This window comes from Trichosurus vulpecula, chromosome 9, assembly GCF_011100635.1.
Source record: "Trichosurus vulpecula isolate mTriVul1 chromosome 9, mTriVul1.pri, whole genome shotgun sequence".
Taxonomy (NCBI): Eukaryota; Metazoa; Chordata; class Mammalia; order Diprotodontia; family Phalangeridae; genus Trichosurus; species Trichosurus vulpecula.
In genome coordinates this window covers 41,291,522-41,313,748 of record NC_050581.1, presented here as the reverse complement: position 1 = coordinate 41,313,748, position 22,227 = coordinate 41,291,522, and the positions used below count along the sequence as shown (strand labels likewise).

The window sequence follows — 22,227 nt, the reverse complement described above, 5'->3', positions numbered from 1 at the left end:
ACATTTATACAGATTAAACTTAAAATGTTTCTTGTGTACCCTTTTCTTTTAAATTTATTTATTTAGTTTTAGTTTTCACCATTCACTTCTATAAGATTTTGGGTTCCAAATTTTCTCCCTATCTCTCCCCTCCCTCACCCCAAAATGGCATGCAGTCTGATACAGCCTGTACCTATATATTCATATTAAACATTAGTCATTAGTCATGTTGTAAAGAAGAACTGGAATCAATGGGAGATACCATAGGAAAGAAGAAACAAAAAGAAGAGAGAGAGAGCAAATAGTCTGCTTTGATCTGCTTTAGACTCCATAGTTCTTCTGGGTATGGATAGCATTTTCCATCATGAGTCATTTGGAGTTGTCTTAGATCCTTGCATTGATAAGCAGAGATAAGTCTATCAAGGTTAGTCATTGCACAATGTTGCTGTACAATGTTCTCCTGTTGCTCCTCACTTTATTCAGCATCAGTTCATGCAAATCTTTCCAGGTTTTTCTGAAGTCTGCCTACTCATCATTTCTTATGAAACAATAGTATTTCATTACATTCACATACCACAGCTTGTTCAGCCATTCCCCAGTTGATGGGCATCCCCTCAATTTCCAAATCTTGGCCACCACAACAAGAGCTGCTATAGATATTTTTGTACATGTGGGTATTTTTCCCATTTGTATGATCTCTTTGGGATACAGACCTAGTAGTGGTATTGCTGGGTCAAAAGCTATGCACAGTTTTATAGCCCTTTGGGCATAGTTCCAAACTGCTCTCCAGAATGGTTGGATCAGTTCACAACTCCACCAACAATGTATTAGTGTTCCAATTTTCCCACATCTTCTCCAACATTTATCATTTTCCTGTTTTGTCATGTTAGCCATTCTGATAGCATGATGTGGTACCTCAGAGTTGTTTTGATTTGCATTTGTCTAATCAATAGTGATTTAGAGCATTTTTTCATATGATTACAGATAGCTTCAATTTCTTCTTCTGAAAACTGCCTGTTTATATCCTTTGACCATTTCTCAATTGGGGAATGACTTGTATTCTTATAAATTTGACTCGGTTCTCTACATAGTTTAGAAATGAGGCTTTTATGAGAGACACTGGTTGTAAAAATTTTCCCAGTTTTCTGCTTCCCTCCTAATCTTGGTCATATTGGCTTTGTTTGTGCAAAAACTTTTCGATTAAATGTAATCAAAATTATCCATTTTGCATTTCATAGTGGTTTCTGTCTCTTGTTTGGTCATAAATTCTTCCTTTCTTCATAAATCTCACAGGTAAACAATCCTTGCTCTCTCAGTTTCAAGCACCATTTTTATTGATTCAATACCACCACTACCACCCCGAGCTGCTGGTATGTTCTCCTCCTCCCTCTAGTTTACCATGTATTTTTCTATATATTTATCTATGTATATATTGTTTTCTCCAATAGAATATTAGACCCTGTAGGGCAGGGGCTATTTGTCTAGTACATAGCTTGGCATTACTATGCCCCTAGTACATAGCTTGGCATTACTCACAGTTGGTGGTTAATAAATGCTTATTGTTTGGTTCATTTCCCAAGGTCAATGAGAGTATCAAATTTCAGCACAGGTTTATTGACTAGTGTTCAGTGTTCTTCATTGGCACTACAAGTATAGTACATCACACTAGGTCATTACTTTGGACCCTCAGAAGAATGGAAAGAAATTAATGATGGAGCATCTAGGAATATTCCCAGGAGTTTATACCAAGAAGACACTCCACTCCCCCACCCCATTTCTTTATTCCAGATCTCCTAGAGCTCCCTTTCCTACTTCTTACCCTTCTTAGTCCACACTCAGCTGGAGCCTCTTCCCTAAACCACAATGTCTCCATTCATGGTTTTGGAATCTTTCTCACTCCCTGGCTAATGGAAACAATGGTGAGTGGGGGGCTGGGAAGAGAAGAGCGCCTCCTTCTTCTACAGAGATTAGAGGAGAGATGTTTCTGAATTCTCATGATGATTTCATGTACTGCACCTCATTTGCTCTTCAGGGCCAGAATATTCGCAAACACCAAGATTGGTTTGACAAAAATGATGGGGAAATTCAGAAGCTGCTAAATGAAAAATGAGAACTCTCCAGGGTTTATCAGCAGAATAGTCTATCCATCTTTAAGAAAACAGCATGTAACTCCATCAAAAGTAAAGCACAAGCGAAGCTTGGAGAGATGCAGGATTCTTGGCTCAGTAAGAAGGAGGATGAAATTCAGTTTTACAGTGACAGTAACAATTCAAAGAACTTTTATGATACTCTGAAGGCTATTTATGGGCCAAAGACCTGTAGTGCTTCTCAACTACTCAGTGCTGATGGAGTCACATTGATTAGTGACAAGGACATGATTCTGGAGGGATGGGCTAAACACTTCCATAGTGTTCTCAACAGACTGTCATCAATCAATGCTGAAGCCATTGATCATATATCTCAGGATGAAGTCAATCCCTCTTTAGCCAAACTTCTGACTAAAGAAGAGGTTTCGAAAGCCATTAGGCTCTTCTCATGTGGTATAGCACATGGTGCTACTTGTATTCCAGCTGAGATTTACAAGGTGGGGGTCCATGACTCATACAAAAACTGACAAATCTTCCCAATTATATGGCAAGAGGAAGTTATCCCCCAAGAGTTAAGGATGCCTCCACTGTCCATCTCTATAGAGTGAAAGGAAATAGATTGTCTTGTGACAATCACTGGGAGGAGGGGAGTCACTCTTTTAGTCATTGCCAACAAAATTCTTACCAGAGTCCTACTTTATTAAGTATTAAGACTGGAGAAATGCCAGGGGCAGAACAGAGGTCTATATACAACATTTGTGGATCTGACCAAGGAATTTCTTACTGTCAGTTATGAGGAAGATCATGGCAAAATTTGGTTGCCCCGAGAAATTCAGTATTGTATGCCAGTTTCACAATGGCTTGATTGCATTGGATTTTGGATAATAGACGATGCTCTTGGGCTTTCCCAGTTACCAATAGAGTGAATTAGGGATCTATACTTCCTCCCATGCTTTTTAGCATGACATTTTCAGTGATGTTATCAGATGCCTTCAACAACGATGAAAATGACATCAAGGTCAGCCACCATATTTGTGGTAATTTGAAAAGGCTACAAGCCATGACTAAAGTGGAAGGACAGTTGGTGCATGACTCAGATGATTGTGCATTCAATGCAACCTGAGGCTGAGAAGCAACAAAATATGGAGAGATTCTCTGCCTCTTGTGCTAATTTTGGCCTGATGATAAACATCACTAAAATGGAGGTTCTTCACCAGCCAGCACTGCACCACCTATATATATATGGAGCCATTGGTTGAAGCAAATGGAGAAATGTTGATGGTATGGATAAGTTCACTTAGCTTGGCAGTATACTTTCCAGGGATGCACACATAGATGTTGATGTTGACACACACATTGTCAGAGCTAACTCTGTCTGGGAGGCTCTGAAAGAAAATGTGGGAGAGAAGAAGTATTAGGCTGCCTACTAAACTGAATGTGCTGACCTCATTGTTTATGCCTGTGAAACCTGGACAACGCCCTGGGAAACTGAACTGTTTTCATTTGAATTGTCTTACAAAGATTCTGACGATCCCCTGGCAAGATAAGGTACCAGACACTGAGGCCTTTTCTCAAGCTGAACTGCCCAAAGCATTCAAACTCTACTGTAGAGAGTGCAACTCTGATGGGCTGCCCATGTTGTTCAAATGCTAAATGTACATTTGCCTCAAAGACTATTTTACAGAGGACTTACTCAAGGCAAACACTCACACAGAGGTCAGAAGAAGCAACACAAAGACACTCTCAAGGTCTCTCTGAAGAACTTTGCAACCAATTGTAATACATGGGAGACACTGGCACAGCAACACCCAGCATGGTGTGCCTGCATCAAAGAAGGCACTGTGCCCTGTAAAGCAATGCAGAATTGCAAGCTTCAAAGATACATGAGATGCACAAATTTAGAGACATCTTCACGATAAATGATCATTTGGACTATCTGTATCCAAACACAAAAAGGTAGAGCCTTTTAAGCTCTTATTGGTCTATTCAGCCAAAGTTGGACACACTGTACCTTGACCCTGACATAGTGATATCATTTTGGTCTTCTTTGAGCACAAAGGACAACCACCATTGTCAGTATGATTCAATAGTCCAGCTATATTATATGTTAATTTGGCTTTTGTTAGCTGACCAAGGGGTAGTATTCTTTCTCTGGAAAAAGGCATTTTGAAGTTGCAGATACCTGGCTTACATGCACCTTTTTGGAATATAACTTTCATTAATTAGAACATATCTACAGTCCCTATGGGAGACCATCTACATTTCAGTGATGACATTGGGCGAGTCACAGCTTCTTTTGTTCTCCATTTCCTCAACTCTAAAGCAAGAGGGTCCTTTCCAGCTCTAAATCTTGTGAACTTGTATCCTATGAGACTATGAATTGACTCAAAGTAAATTTTTTGCTGAGGTCTGAATTAATTTCTTTCCAAAATTCAAATATGCTGATAAAATCTGAGTCCCATAGAGATTAAAGAGGTTACCCAAAGTTAGAAAGTGAATTAATCATGCTGTGCTTCAGAGACACCTATCATATTCTTGAAATATAGGAGAAAAAATGCAGGACTTAGATGTACGAGTTAAAAATCCCGCTTTTGATACTTAAATTGGAGTTAAATGACTTGTCCAGGGTCACACAGCTGTTAAGTATCTAAAGCCAGATTTGAATTCAGGTCCTCCTCACTCCAGGGCCAATGCTCTATCCAATGCACCACCTACCTGCCCCTCTGTAGTATCTTTCTAATAGGTTTATGATGAGGAGCAAATGAGATTTTGTATGCAATCTGCTTCCCACTATATAAATGTGAGTTATTATCATTTATTCTTCTCATCTTTTTAAATGGTGTTCATGCAGAAATGGTCCTGGGACGTGTCACTGTCTTGATAGCATTCTTTTGTGTATAATAGCCTATGGATTATGACACAAATGGATATGATAACTTATTGATATTAATAATAGTTAAGTTAATATTAATAATAGCTGAAGAAAAGTATTAGGAGTTAAGCTCTTCCTCCGTAGTTTCAGTGAAAGCATCCTTGGTATGACTCCAGTAGCGGACAGGACAAGAAGGACGACATGTTGGTGTATCGTCCTCCTCCCACATCATTTTGATCTCCTCTGCTACAGTTCTACATTTTGAAAGATTTTCATTCCGTGTAGCTTGGAGATTGTTAGTATTTGGTGCAGCGACATGTATTAAGAATGTTGGTCATGAGTTTTTATGAACCAGTGTTTGGGTGATTCTGGTCAGGAATTTGGTCTGTGATTATCATCTACTTCTAGGGCAGTTTATTGGTTGAGCTTTGTATTTGTAATGTGGGGATTAGTCGTCTATCAGTCCATGAAAGGTAGGTTATATCTTGCTAGGTATTTGATAGACGCTCAGTTTTTACAGCCTAAAGTAACCTATAGCTTACGATAGATAGTATAGACAGACACTATTGCATGGCATCTGCAATTTCCTTGAATAATCTATTATCAATCACTAAATTCAGTCTCCTTAAAGTTAATGCTTCTGTAATTTCTTTCTTTTTTGGAGGGGGGAAGGCAGGGCAATTGGGGTTAAGTGACTTGCCCAAGGTCACACAGCTAGTAAGTGTGTCAAGTGTCTGAGGCTGCATTTGAACTCAGGTCCTCCTGACTCCAGGGCCAGTGTTCTACTCACTGCATCCCTTAACTCCCCCTGCTTCTGTAATTTCTGGTGGCAATGACAAGGTCTTGAAATACCATCATAGATCCTTCTGTTTCCAAAGAGAAATCCTTATGACTCAGGCTTTTGTTTACTGACATATTATTAGCTAAGTTCACACAGATGTCACCCATGGAGGGCTTTTTGATTCCGTTCTTGGATCTTAGTCGTTTTATAGGGTCCATCTAGAAGTAAATAATTTTCAGTTACATTGTACAAATCCAATTGTACGTGACTGTTGTCAGCCTTGATTATTACTTGGTGAAGTGATATTTGCTTGTTCCAAAAGTATGTCTAAAGGGTTTGAACCTGTTTATCATGTGCTTCTTCTGTTTCTCTTCCTCTCCACCTCCTCTTCCTCCTCTCTTTCAAGGAAGTTCAGATAAACATTGTCCTAGGACAAGTCACTCTTCTCCTATCATTCTTTTATTGTTAATATTCAGAAGATTTTTTATAGAGGTCAATAAAATGACTGCTTTTTGTAGTTGAACGAAAAGGATGGGAATGGCTCACCACAGCCAACATAGCAGGGAAAGCACTAAATTTATGGTCAAAATACCTGTGTTAAAATCCCAGCTCTACTCTTTACTATCTGGGTGTGCTACATTTCAGTTTCCTCACTGATAAAATGGAGCATTTGGACGAGGTGTTCTCTAAGGTCTCTTCCAGCTCTGAATCTATAATCCTATGATCTTTGAGATGACTCTAACAGAAGAGAGTAACAGTGTTGATATGTAAGAAGAGTTGAATATAATAAACTCCTTGAACATGGACAAAGTGAGGTTATACTTTTTTTCTGCTAGCTCTTTATATTCTGAAAGCTTTGTGATTTTTATTTACTATTTATTTTTCTCTTAATGCTATTATTGCCACAATATAATATTGATACAATGTAGTTGGGATTTTCTTGACAAAGACGCTGTAGGAGTTTGCTATTTCTATCTCCAGCTTATTTTACAGATGAGGAAACTGAGGCGAACAGGGTTAAGTGACTTCCCCAGGGTCACACAGCTAGTAAGTGTCTGGGGCCTCATTTTAACTCAGTACTTCCTGATTCCAGACACTAGCTAAGTTTTGTTATACCCTATATGTAACAAAACCTGAATCTGAAATATCAGGAACACATTACCCCTGCCGTATTAGAAGAATGGAGTGAATGCCACCTCACCTCTCTCCCTCTCTGCCTTATCTGCTCCTTCTTCCCCTTTCATTTTCCCTTTTTGCCTCTCTTTTCCCTTTCCTCCTCCTCCCCCTCCTCCCTCCCTCATTGGCCATGTAGTGGGAGAGAAGCAGTAGCTTTGGGGCGTAGGGAAGAGGCTTCTGCTAGGTGAGAAGCAAGAAAGAGTTCTAAAAGGCCAAGAGGAGGAGATGCAGGGGTGCAGTTTCTTACTGGCATAAACCCCTGGATGTACTTCTTGGTGCTTGACTGATAACACCTTTCTATTCTTCTGAGAGTCCCAGCGCGTGGTCCCAATTTGTCTTGTACTGGAAAGACCACCTCGGATCTTGAGACGTTTTTAAGCAGTGTGACCAAGGGCAAATCACTTAACCTCTTGGAGCCTGATTTTTTTAATCTGAAAAGTGGCAGTAATAATAGTCCCACTGAATTACTGGCCCATAGGGCCGCTGGGAAGGTACAATTTTGTAAACCTTTAGGAGACATGCACATGAATTGGTGACGTTGTTATTGGCCTGATTCTACCATCACCTTTTTCTTCTAACCAGGGTTTCTCCCTCCTTGGTCTACTATAGAACAGGATATAGCTCCTAAATGCTTACGTCTTACTCTTCTGTGTCTGAAGCAAGTATACTGCTCTTCGGAATTTTTTAGGTTGATGGAGATTATCATTAACAACAGGCAAGAAGCAAGAAGTTGAAAAAAATGCTTTATCATCCCACATTCAGACTTGGTGAGAAAATGTAGGTAGCAGACACACACACACACACACACACACACACACACACACACACACACACACACACGGTTTTACGTATTCCCCACAAAGTAGGGGAATCCAAAGTAGGAAATCCAATGAGGGTACTTTCACCACAGAAGCTATGGCAGGAGATTCCGAGTGAAGAGGAGAGTAGCCACCTCCCCTCCCCCCAACCCCAAGGGCCAGAGGTTAGAAACCTTAAAGCCAAAGCTGGGCTTTCAGTTTAGGACTAGGAGGGGAGAAGTGATAGTGTTTGGAGGAAAGGAGAGAAATAACTTCACGAGTACGTTCTCCCTTCCTCCTTCACTGTTGCCAGTCCTAATGTTGCATGCCAACCCTAGGACAAGGTGTGTAAGGATTGGGGAGAGATGAAAGGGAATTTGGCATGAGGCAGCAGTGAAGGCAAGACAGAAGAAAAGGCTGGAGAAGAATTACAGGATAAAAGATTTAGGCTAGAAAGGACCTTGGAGATGATCTAGTCCAACTACTACATTTTACTGATGAAAAACTGATGTACAGAGAAGTTAAGTGACTATTCCAAGATCACACAGGGAGTAAATGGCAGAGCCGGAAGTTGAACCCAGATCCTCTAACTCCATATTTGGTGCCAATGCTTGATACCTTGCTATCTATGATAGCTGCCTCTCAAATCCCAAGTTGTGGAAGCATGGAAGGAGTAAAGATTTGTCTATGGCAACTAGACTATTAGACTAGGGTAGCTTTGCCAAGGAGAATAATTCACATGTCAGAGAAATACATATATATGTATATATATATATATATACACATATATATACATATATATATGTATATATATACATATACATATATATAAACACACACATATATATAACTCTACATATACACATACACGTGTATACATAGACACATACATGCAATAAGTATATATACTTGCATGTACATATGTATATCTGTGTATTCATGTATATTTTGTATTTAAACAAGTTCAGTGCATCATCTATCTAGCGTTGGAAGGGACCTCAGAGACCATCTAATCCAATCCCCTTACTTTAGAAATGAAGAAACTGAGGGTCAACAAAAGTGCTCAAGGGCACTTGCTCAAGGGCATGCAAGAAATACGGGAGGTGGTAGATGTTGTTTGTTGTTATCCAGTCGTATCTGACTCTTTGCGACCCCAGTTGGGATTTTCTTGGCAAAGACGCTGTAGGAGTTTGCTATTTCTATCTCCAGCTTATTTTACAGATGAGGAAACTGAGGCGAACAGGGTTAAGTGACTTCCCCAGGGTCACACAGCTAGTAAGTGTCTGGGGCCTCATTTTAGCTCAGTACTTCCTGATTCCAGACCCTACACTCTATCCACTGCACCACCTATCTGTGTTGGTATTTGAATCCAATTCCTCTGACTGTCGAAAAAGTTACTCCTTCCACAATACCACACAGCCTATTCACTGTATCATTAGGGTATTTATACTATTGAAGAAAACACTCATTTTAATTTAAAAATTCTGGTATGTTTGTTAAATAATAAGATATCTTTAAATGGTTTAATCTCAAACATAGTACTTTTATTGACAAATATTTAGGAGAAAAAATTTTTAGGACATTCACCACCATCCTTCTAGGATGTGATTCTAGAAACACAAATCATGGATGTAGGCGATCTAAAAATAGACATGTCATTTTTCCTTTTTTTTTTCCTTCTGGCTTCTCCGGTATATTCTCATTGTTCTTGTCCCCTTCTGTCCCATCTGAGAGGGATGTTTCATGTGAGGTTACAGCTACAGAACTTAAAAGCCAAGTTGTCAAGTACATTTCTATTTTTTCTTCCCACATCTCCGTGCGTGGCTTCAGGATCTTTCTTTGCCTGATTTCAAAGTTGGTTCCAAAACTAGCAATTGTGTGAGAGCTTGGTGTAACTTTGGAATGTTGGTCACATGTGTCTGGCTCTGATGATTTGTGTTCAGGTATGTATGTGTGTGTGTGTATATATATCTGTCTATACATGCATACACACATACACATGTATATATAGTGTGAATTTAATAAATTCAGTCAAATTGTTTGATATTACAAAAATAAAATAACTTGTTGCTTTCCCCACCTCCCCTTTTTGGTAGCAACCTTATGATTTTATTGATATAGGACAGGAGTCTCTAAACCAGGGATGGAAAACTTGCTGCCTTGAGGCCACATGTGGCCCTCTAGGACCTCTAGTGCCACACCTGAGGACCTAGAGGGCCACATTTAGACTTGAGGCTGCAGGTTCCCCACCCCTGCTTTAAACCCTTTTGATTATGCACCCCCAATTTGTGCATATTTACTTATTTATAATAAATTAATACATGTACTACTACACTCTTAATAATGAACATTATATAACTTATTCAAACTGGAAATTAAGAATTATAAGATAAAGATGAAATGATAGTTTCTCCTAGAATCAGCAATGAGCCACTGGGATTTATTGAGCAGAGGAATGCCATGGACAGACCTGTATTTAGGAAAAAATCTTTTTGACAGGGAAGTAGAGGATGGACTAGAAAGGGGAGTGATGTGAAGCAGGAAAACCAGTCGGGGGATTATTCTAATCACTCAGACAAGAGATAATAATGAGAGAATGAACTGGGCTGGTGGCTGCCTGAGTGAAGAGAAGAGAATGAAAGTAGAAATGTGAAAGCTATTGTTTGGATATATAGGATAAGCAGGAACGAGGAGTCCAAGATAATATCAAAGTTGTTAACCTGGGATGCTAGAAAGATCCTGACAGAATTAGGCAGTTTGGAAGGGCTGTGAGTTTCAGGGAGAAATATATTTCACAACCATGTCTCATTTTCCTGTGAGAATTATTCTGTTCCACCAAATTGAAAAGTTGGAGAAGCTTTCCCTTGCCATTCATTGCCCTGGAGTCAGAGCCCACTTTCTAAGGGGTGTATCTAATACACTTAAGAGGTGATCTAGGGAAGACATAACAAACACACAGCCTGTAGGCCACAGGCACTTGGAAAACTCTAGAGTGCTGCCAGAACTAGATTAAAATGCAATTGAGAAATATTTGACAAAAAAAATAAAAATTCAATAAAACACAGATAACATTACCTTTCAAAACTAAGTCAATATTCAGCTGTATGAATTAGTGACCCTGCTTCTTACAGCTGATCTAGGTAGGAAGTATGTTGGAGGGGTACACATTTTCCCAATGGCACCTGTGCCACTGTTGTGGATCCCCTGAAGCACTTAAATTACAACTGCCCTGAGGGTCCAAAGCCTCAATCAGCCCTGGGGAGGATGGGAACATTCACAATGGAGGAAGGTAACAGAATAGGTGAATGTTGAAGAAAAGCTCTCTGACTGGTTATAATGAAAAGGGTTGACTATGACCCATCACACCCTCAATTAGTTGCACATATATTCTTTGGTGTGCTACAGGGGACTCTAGTGCCAACTATAGAGACCACTGGTAAAAGGAACTTCTGATGAGGAGTTCTGCTTCTCCCTCTTTACCCATAAAGATCGGCACTCATCTTTTGCTCAAACCCTCCCAATTTTGTTGAAGGCAGTCACCCACGGCTCAAAACCTCTGTGTGATGCTCTTCCATACAGCTGCACTGGGATTCTTGCCTTTCCTCACTCTCACTTATCTCACATATGCAGTCCTGTGCCCCAGTTTGCTGCTTGTACCTTCACAATGTCCCCTGTGTAACTCTCCTCTCCACCTGCGCAATCACAACTCTAGTTAGCTCTGCCTCTCCTGTCACAATAGTCTGATCATCGATTTCCCTGCCTCACATCTTCCCTCAATCCAATCCGTCCTTCGTTCAGTTGCCATAGTGATTTTTCTAATTTGTAGGCCTGACCATGGGACCCACCAGCTTTGAGAGTTCCAGTAGCAGCCTGTTACTTCCAGGATCTGCTATTTGGCATGAAAAGCTCTTCACGCCCTGGCCCCATCCTACCTTCCCAGGCTTTCTACATTCTACTCCTCTCCATGTTTGGCATAATCCAGCTACACTGACCTCCTTGCAGTTCTTACCCACAATACTCCATGTCCCGTCTCTGTGCTCTTGCAACAACTGTGCCCCCATGACAGGAATGCTTCATCTTCTTGCTTGGCTTGCTTTAATCCTCATTTCAAGGCCTAACTTCTGCAGGAGGCCTTTTTTCCCCTAATACCACCATGCCAATGCCTTCCTCTTTAAGATTACCTTCCATCTACTCTCAGTCAATTAATCAATCAACATTAAGTACCTACTATGTGCTAGACACTGTACTAGGCATGATGTCTACAAGTATAACTAATGAAACAATACCCATATGCAAGGAACGTACGTTATAATGGGGAGCAAGACAACAAATTCATACCAAAATACATACAGCATACTATAAAGTGAATAAATGCAAATATATACCAGATACTTAGATACGAGATGGTTTGGGAGGGAGGGCACAAACATCTTGGATCAAGAAGGGATTTATATATATAAATTATATATACATATATATCTTATGAGATTGTGTTTCAGCTGCATTTTTTAATTTAAATTTTTTGTTACATTTTAAATCCTGAACTGTCTCCTTTCCCCTCTCCCCACCCTGCACTAGAGAAGGCCACCATGTGATGCAGATTTATAAATATATGTAAAACTATATTATGAGTACTTCTATGTATCAGTTCTCTGGAGGTGGATACATCCTCCTTAATAGGTCCTTTATAATTGAGTATCTATTGTAATCAGAATAACTTCGTTGTTCACAATTATTTGGTAAAAAAAATTGTTGAGAAAACTGGGAAGTTGCATCTTTTTTTTTGCTTAGAGTCTATGCCTGCTCTTTAGCTCACCATGAGAGTTGGAAGTAACATCATGCATTTATACATCCTAAATATTTTGAAACCTGTGAGTCAAAGAAGGTGTCCCCTCCTTTCAAGGAACAATTCAGTTTTGAATCAAGGAGGTTTGCTTTGCTAATAGCAAGCCGCCTCATCAATACAGTTACATGACACTATCTAAAGATTTACTATTCTGAGTGAGGTATATTGTTGTGGAGTAGGGAGGGAAAAGTTATACTTTCCCAATCCAAGCAACTAGAAAGCAGCTGGGTAGTATGGACATTAATAGAGAGTATGGGCCCGGTGTGCTGGTATACCAACCCCACTCTCTATGCACACATATACAAGTTGGTAGCAGTTGATAATTGACAAGCATGGGTAAGCAGGAAGGCTTTTAACATCGACATCACTGGGTACACAGATTCCCAGATTCATGCTAGAGGTTAGGATAGCATGAAAAGATAATGCAGAGTGATGAACAGAATCTGATGTCATGACCAAATTTAAGTATTAATTTAATTTAATTCTATGTATATTGTCCCAGGGCAACTAGGTAGTACAGGGATAGATAGATAGATAGAGCACAGGGATTGTAATGAGGAAGACTCATCTTCCTGAATTCAAATCCAGTCTCAAACACTTACTAGCTATGAGACCCTGGGCAAGTCACTCCTGCTCGCCTCAGTTTTATTATCTATAAAATGAGCTGGAAAAGAAAATGGCAAACCACTCCAGTGTCCTTGTTAAGAAAACCCCAAATGGGGTCACAAAAGAGTTGGACACAACTGAAATGACTGAACAATAAATACTGCATTGAAAAATAAGAAAAGACTTCTTGTTGTTATTAGTTGTCAATTACAATTTAAATTATGTATAATATGAGAAACAATGCTGTGTAGCAGATAGCCTTAAAGCCAGGAAGAACTGGGTTCAAGTCCCTCCTTTGCCAGATACAGGCTTTGTGACCCTAAGTAAGTTCATTAACCTCTCAAGTTCTAGGCAACTCCCTAATACTGTAAGTTGTGTAGATGGTGCAGAACTACATTGATAGGGGTAGTTTCCTCATCTGAGAGTTCCCTGTACCAATAAAATCCCAAAGTCCCATGCTTATCCCTATATAATAATATAATTTACATAGATATGATATATATTTTATAATAGAATTATATATAACTAACAGATGAGATTACTATTTCCGATTGTTTTAATAACAAGGAAAAATTGTTCAATTTCCATTATTCTATTCTGTTCTATTACTATTTCAGATTGTTCAAAAATAAGGAGAAATTCAATACTTGCTGTTTTATCATTCAGCTATTCCATACACAACATTTGAACCAATAGGCATTCTCCAGTACTTGTAGCAGGCTGAAGCTGCACTGCTTCACTTCTCTCTCACTTTTTGGACAACTTTGCTCCTATCCCCTTGCTTTTCATTTTCTCTTGTAAAATTTACAATACTGTATTGTGATACTTTGCAGTTAGAAGTACTGTAATTGTTCTCACCATGTTTGTGTCTATTTATGTGTACATGTATCCACTACTAAAGTCCTTCTTTAAGCCTTTATTATGGTGGGGAGGTGATCCTGAGCTCTCAAAGGCCATGCCAGCACTATATACTTTGAGTACCAGCTTGGCATTGGATCAGATGTCTATCATGTGCTTCACCAAGTTCAACAAACTTCATCACATTGATTATGAGGTAATGAAATTTAGGGACCTTAGAAACCTAAGAACAATAGAGTATATACATCTATGAATGATACAAACACATGGATATTTGTGGATATACATATGTACACATGTATATTTATGTTTTTCTTAACCTCAAATTCTCTTTCTGAACACTGGAGATTTCTTTTATCAGTGATTCATTTCACTAATTATGGGCTGATAGTACTTCGATATGACCATTCTTAGCCACTCTAAAATGCTTTATTTTTGAAAGAAGTTTATTGCTTTGGCTATTGTCTCTCCAGAAAAAGAGAACGTTGACCCTCCCTGTACAAAACACCTACACCAACATCTGTATTTGATCTGTTGTCCTGTAAAAAGACTATTTTTTTAAAGAAACAACCAGAACTGAATTGGAAAGTATCAGAATGGTGCCTTTGGCTATTTGAATAAGTCACTGAGGTCACAGCCATATTGAAGACATTTTTGTTCCTTTTAAGATAATTTAATATAGACTAATCAGAATACGTTTGCATCAGCATTTACATATTGATTTAGGGATTAAATATTTTCTTATTAGATATTAGAAACAATTTATTTTCTCTTTTTCACGCATCAAATCAAAGACTTTCTTTTATTAATGTGAAAATTGTGTGGAATGAACAGGGGAAAAAATCACTAGTGAACAAGAAGAGATTTCTTTCATTTATAGAACTGAGAGAGATTATGGTATAATGGAAGAGGATTAGAGTTGGAAAGAGAAGATTTAAGTTCAAATTATGGCTCAGACACTAATTCTGTGGTCATGGGCAAGATGCTGAGTTGGTTGCCGCTGAAGATGACAATATTGTTGATGGCTGTAATATTGAGGTTTAGTTTCCTCATTGGTAGATGGGTATGACAGTACCTGTATTCTTACCTCACAAGCTTAATGGCCTTGATTTTCACAGTAGTGTAAGAGGTAAAGTCCTCAGCTGAGAGTGTGGTGCAAGAGTGTGCTATGTGGAGGTGATCTGGAGAAGAAAAGATTTGGAAATACCATTGTGATGGGGACTGGCACAGAGAATCATCTGGAGTGGAATGGAAGGATTGCCTTGTTGCAGTTGAGATTAGATAACATACATTTGTGCTGGATTGAGTCAGAATGTTTATGTGGTTTCCTGAATTTCCATTAAGTAGCACATGAGTAAGAGTAGAGGAGGCAGATGGTGGGAGTAATCTAAGATGTGAGTAACTTATAGGAGAAAGGATCAAGAAGAGAGGGTAGAAGATGGTGTAGAATTTGACTGGTTCATTAAGAAATCAATATTGGGAAGGGAGGAGAGTATAGCCTGAGCAGTTTTGACGGTCTGATACAATGAGATGTGAAGGGTTAAAGGTCTCAGTAAAGATAATGAAGAAGGGTAGGTGGACCAAGTCATAGGCAAAGATGAAATTTATGATCACATAAAGTGGAGTTTTTAATTATATACATGTGGGTAAAGGTAACATCAAGAGTGTGACCATCCTGGGGTGTAGTTGAAATGGAGGAGAAGACTAGGTCATAGGAAATGAGTAGATTGAAGAACTGGAAGTTAGGGTATTTGAGGATTTCTGTTGCCTTATTTGCAAATTAATTCATTTCAGAATTTCACTGGTAATAAAGATCATGCCTTATCTAGGTGATTTTGCTTTCTTTTTGAATGGAGAGATACTTTTAACAGTAACCACCTTCCCCTAAGAAAAAGTAGTCTGACCATTGACAAATTTATTCTATGGCTGTAAGCAAACCATTATAAGCCAGGTGCCATTGAAAACTTTGGATCATGAGTTGTTACTATCTGATTAAGTGGTACAATAACCCAGTTTTATAGCCAACAAGAAAATTGCAATCACATCAGCCATCATTAACTCTCTTAAAGACATAAATTATTAAAAATTTTTATGTCTGTGTTTTATATCTGTGTTTTCACATTTGTACCAGGACTATGCAATTGGATTTATATTTTAAAAGCCTGAGAAATAATAAAGGATATTGGTACTCCTAAACAACATGAAAGATAATGCCTATTATCATTATTATTATAAATGATATCCATATGCTTGTGAAATTCAGTATGATTCAATTCAGTAAGTATTTACTGAGCATTTATTATGGGGCAGTCAGTGTGCCAGGTGCTGTGGATATAAATACAACAACGAAAATAGTCCCTGTCCTCCCTAAGTCCCTTTTAGGAACTTATATCCCATTGGTTCTGTTGAATAGGTACAAGGCTAAATGTAAAGTTCGTCTTGGACCCAGGTCCCACACCTGTCACTATAAGACATTCAATTCAATTTGATGCACATTCATTAAGTAGCTACTATATTCAAGGCCATATGCTAGGTGCTGAGGATGCCAAGATGAATTATATATGGTCCCTGCTGTCAAAAAGATTATAAAATAGTAGGAGAAATAAGGTCAGCCCACAAATGACTACACTATAAAACATAGTATGACTGACCGCATAGAAGGATTACAAGATATTAGACAAGACGTAGAGTTGGGGCATCAAGGAAAAGTTCTTAGGAAAGTTAACATTGGAGTAGGGTCTTGAGGGATGGGTTTGGACTTCACCATTCAGAGATGAAGGAGAGCATTCCAGGCATAGTAGATGACACAATGAGCAGTTGCAGGAAGTAGGAAAAGTGAGTCACATTTGGCAAATGACAGGTAACCTATCTTGGGAGGATCATAGAGTATATGAATGAGAGTAGTACGAATTAAGGCTGGAGAAATTGGTTGAAGCCAGATCGTAGAGTTCCTTGTATGCTAGGCAAAATTCAGTTAGTACATTAGCTTCCTTCTTTAGTAAGCTGAATTTTGTAGTGCTTGCCACATCCACAAAGATCAACTGATTAATTATAGGGAATAATTTAGTGATAGTCAGCCCCATACAATTCAAACTAATATTAATATACCTGATTTGTTGCAGCAAATACTACGTCATTCCAGAGAAAACTCAACCAAGGTTATATTCCTCATTACCGATGGCTATTCCAATGGAGGAGACCCTCGACCAATTGCAGCTTCTCTACGCGATTTTGGAGTGGAGATCTTTACTTTTGGTATATGGCAGGGGAACATCCGAGAGCTGAATGACATGGCTTCCACCCCAAAGGAAGAACACTGCTATTTGCTTCACAGTTTTGAAGAATTTGAGGCATTAGCTCGTCGAGCACTTCATGAAGGTAATAAAACATTTCAAAATTGAAGGTAACCCAACTTCAATAACCTTATTAATATGCCTTAAAGGGACTCATCTTTTCACTAATCCTATTTTAAGTAATAGCCATTTATTAAAAATGACAAAGGTCTTTAAGAATACACATATGCGTATGTATATATCTACATATGTATATTTGCACACATATTTATATTTATGTGTGTTTGTATGTATATTTGCATATAAATCTTCTGTGTGTAATAAAGCTTAATCTGCAGCAAGAGTTCTAACCTGGAGTCCATTGACTTGATTTTTTAATATTTTGAGAACCATATTTCGGTATTTTTTTCCCTTTGTAATCAGGTGTATTTTATCTTATGCATTTATAAATATTATTCTTAGGAGAGGTCCACAGGTTTCAGTATACTTCCAAAGAGGTCCAAGACACAAAAAAGTTAGGAAACTCTGGGTTACACGTGTATGTTGTCTTTTGTAAATGACTATCAAACTTCTAATCAATTGTTGGGAGTGTATATGCTTAAACTTGTTTTCCCAGTAGTTATGGTGATTCACATTGACCTCTTCACACCTTGTCACATCATTGAAAAAGTACCTGGGTCAAAGAACAAATAATAGGAAATGCATTACCTTAAACCTAATAACAACATGAATACAACCCATTAATATTTATGGAATCTTGCCAGAGCTATGCTTATAGGCAGATTTATGGTTCTGAATATATCCTAATATGAGAAAGTGAAAAAAATTAGTAAATTATTTTGATTTAGAGAAATTAAAATTTTAACTATCATATGCCAAAAGCAAGCACAGCAGAGATACAAAAAATAAGAAATATCAACTAATAGAAAATTAGAAAATAGAATTGACAAGCAAAGAAGAGCTCATTTAAAAAAAATCTCAATAAGAAAGTATAACTAGCAAATATTATCAAAATGAGAAAAAAAATGAATTACTAAAATAAGGCATGAAAATCCTAGTAAATATAAAAGAAAATAAGGAAATTTCAAGAGACTGTTAGGTAGACCTAGTTCCCCCAAATTGAGAATTTTTAAATGAACAGATGAACATTTAAAAATTGTAAGCATTTAAGTGAACAGAACAGGAAATATGCCAGCTAAATAAATGAATCTCAGGAGGAAAATTAAACAGGCCTTTGAAGCACCAGGAGTTGGTGGATTCACAGTTCAATTTGATCAAGCATTTGAAGAAAAAGTAACCATGTTGTATAAACTATTTTTGAACATAGAGAAAATAGTATCTTACCTTTTTATTTTGATGAGATAAATATGGTTCTAGTCCTGAAAATTGTCAAAGATAATGAAGCAAAAGAAGAGATCATCCTCAATAATTAAGCACGCAAAATTACGTTCTGTTCTGGCAAACACAAAACTCAAACATATTTCCTAAATCATTTATTATAATTAATTGAAATTTATGCCTAATTAGGAATGCAGGGATGGTTTAAGTTTTGGGAAACAGTATAACGATTAGGAGTTATTAGGGAGTTCCTTATATCAATGAAATCAAAAGTTCTGTCCCTTTCCCCGTAGTAAAATATATCAATGAGAAAGTATATATCATTTGATTATATAATATAGTAAACTTATAAAAATGCCACATCTTCCTGTTAAAAGAAAAACACAAATAATATAGAAACAGAAAGATCATTTCCTTAACATGATAAAAGAAAAGGACTTATCTGGGATTCAGCTTCATTTTTGTTCTGCCAGCTTCATTTGTGGATGCTCTCAGGACAAAGTGGCTCAGTTGGGTCTTATATAAGGATTTCTGTAGACTTTGCTTCCACCACGTTTGAGTGTTTTACACACTGCTCAAAACTTTGGCCATTCTCCTCTATAGTGTTTGACAAATGAGTATTCTAAACCAGTGTTCCCCTTGACTGCTTTATCTATCATCCTGGCAAGGACACAATTTCAATAAGACTTAAAAATGCTGATCCTATTCAAGTTCATTTGTAAATTTAATGTAATACCATTAAAAATGTCAATGGCTTCTTCACAAAGTCAGATGAAATGATAGTAAAGTCTATGTGAGAGAACAAATTAATAAGAATATAAAGGAGATTTATGGAGAAAATTGAGTTTGGAGGACTTATACTACCAGTTTTCAAATTATATTATAAAGCTGGATTTAAAAAATTATTCGTTGGAATAGAATAAGTAATCTAGAATTGCAAAGACCACTTTAACTTTTTATACAAAATTATAACTAAATAAGCTAGTGTTTAATGAACCCAGAATTGTAAAATATTCAGAAAATAAGTCATTATTTAACAAAAACTATTAAGAAAATTGAATATTATGATGAAAGCTGAATATTATGATGAGAGTTATTCAAATCAAATCATATAAGAAATTTTAAATACAAATTACTCATAAAAATTAAAATAAAATTGCATGTTTCTCTTATTTATGGAAAGGAATAAAATTATTATTGACCAAATAAATAGAAGAAATGTTGGAGACCAAATAGAAGAATTTTCTCATTTGCAAATAAAGGTTTTGTTTACTTTTTTTGCAGAGCAAAAAACAGAATATCCAGAATAAAAAGGAAGGTTGGGGGGAAAAACTTTGTGATAATTATGTCAAATAAAATTCTAATATCCAAAGACCTTTAAGAAACTGACTCAAATTTAAGAGTAACACCACTTTCTCAATAGATAAATGGTCAAAGATTGTGAATAAGCAATTCTCCAAAGAAGAAGCGCAATTTTTTAAGAATCAGCAGAAAACAACACTAATAACTGACATTCATATAGCCCTTTCAGGTTTGCAAAGCACTTTATATAAACCACTCTTTTAAGGGCCCTGTAAACATGACTAATATGGAAATATGTTTTACATGATTGCACATATATAATCTATATCAAATTGCTTACTGTTTTAGGAAGAGGTGTGGAGAGGGAAAGAGAAAAACTTGGAACTCATTTGTAAAAATGAATGTTAAAAATTGTCTGTATATATAATTGGAAAAAATAAAATACTATTAAAAAACAGCCCTGTAAAATGAGTAATTACATTTTACAGAGAAGTAAACAGGCTCCGAAGAGTTAGGTGACTTGCTCATGGTCACACAATTACATATGGGAGGTAGGATTTGAACTAGGGTTGTCTTAACTCTAAGGCAAGAACTTTCTCTTATAATCAATGATATTATAATTTAATACAACTCTGATGTGCATAAGATTAGCAAAAGATAAAATTCTTCATTGGCAGAAGTGTGAAGAAGCAAGTGTTCTTAGCGCAGTTGTGGATTAGGCCACTTAATTGTAGAATGCAATCTGGTGATATGCTGTAAGGGTTCTAAAATTAATCATACTCTGACCCAGTGATCCCACTAGGAAGGTAAACTAATAATTTTTATTAAAAGGGGTAAATACCCAGAGGCTTTATTCAACATCAAATCCTGGAAAAAATCCATATGTCTAATCACTTGGGAATTGCTGAATATAATTTGATTTGACAGCACAATTTCATTGCACCATAAGATTGTAAATATAACAAATATGGGTAACTATAGAAAGATTCATATGGAGTTGTACAGAGTGAATTAAGGAGAATGAGAACTATATCCAACATGGCTACAATTATAAGTGAACTGGGTTGAAGAAAATGGTTGATCAGTTGGTCAGTTGCATTCTCTCCCAGCCTTCTTAAAAAGTAAGAGAAAAGTAATGGAAAAATGAACACTAAGGTCTTAAACAAGTGTAACAAGGGGTTAACATCTCCTTATTTACTCCTTATTACCTTTCAGCAAGCCATTGGCTGGCTGAAGGATCAACCACATCAAGGAAGACAGGAGAAAGCTGAGGAGTGTGAACTCTGGTAGTAGTAGTAGTAGTAGTAGTAGTAGTAGTAGTAATATGTAGAAAGAGAGAGAGAGAGAAATGTCTTCCTTCATCAGTCCCTCACTACATGAATAAGTTATAAAATCTGATATTGTATATAAAAGAAAAAAGTAACAGTCTCAAATTAAGACTTCTGCCATTTTTTGTTCAAGTTAATATATAAGTGGCAAGGAACTGGAAATTGAGGAGAGGCTTATCAATTGGGGAATGGATAAACAATTTACAGTATATAAATGTGATGGAACACTATTATACTGTAAGAAATGATGTAAGGGGTGATGTCAGAGAAACTTGGGAAGGCTTATATGAACTGACACAGAATGAAATGAGCAGAACCAGGAGAACAATTTATATGGTGACGATGTTGTAAAGATAAACAACTTAGAAATACTTACCAAGAATGATTCCAGAGGACTAATGAGGTGAAACATTCTACCCACCTCCTGATAGAGAGGTGAAAGACTCAGAATAAAGAATAAGGCTTTGGGGGACCAATTTGGACATTTGTTTTCCTTTTCTATAAATGTTTGTAACAGTTTTGTTTTCCTTTTTAAAAAATGGGTAATGAGGGGGTGGGAGGGAGAAAAAGTAGATTTTTACTGATTGAAAAAATTAATAAAAAATAACATTAGTGTGTAATTAAAACATAAATAGTTCATTATTTTATATTTGAACAAATAAGGTAAAAGATTCAGAAACCAAATTTAGATAAGATGACTTCATTAATGCCCACAAGTAAATGTCAAAATATTTGAATTCCCACATTTTGAACAGAAGCAGAGCCAATGCTCTTCTGGAAACCAGTTCATACTCAAGATATAAGATCTGCCTAATTAGCCTCCTTCACTACTCAACAGAAAGCAGGACTTTGATTCTCATACTGAATTTATTCATTGTTCTTCCTGCCAGGAATATCAGTTAAGCCTTCAGGCAGGAGATATTAGAACTTCAGGCAGGAGCTCAGAACCGCTTCCCCGTAGTCA

General features: G+C 37.2%; 1 protein-coding gene across 1 annotated transcript in view; it reads left to right on the top strand.

The window, feature by feature from the left end:
- The window catches only part of SVEP1 (sushi, von Willebrand factor type A, EGF and pentraxin domain containing 1), a 347,418-nt gene that overhangs the window by 49,356 nt on the left and 275,835 nt on the right, over positions 1-22,227 (top strand). The window contains exon 2 of the mRNA XM_036739508.1: positions 17,125-17,380. Within this exon, the coding sequence (XP_036595403.1) occupies positions 17,125-17,380 (256 nt within the window). The remainder of the gene's footprint in view (positions 1-17,124; positions 17,381-22,227) is intronic.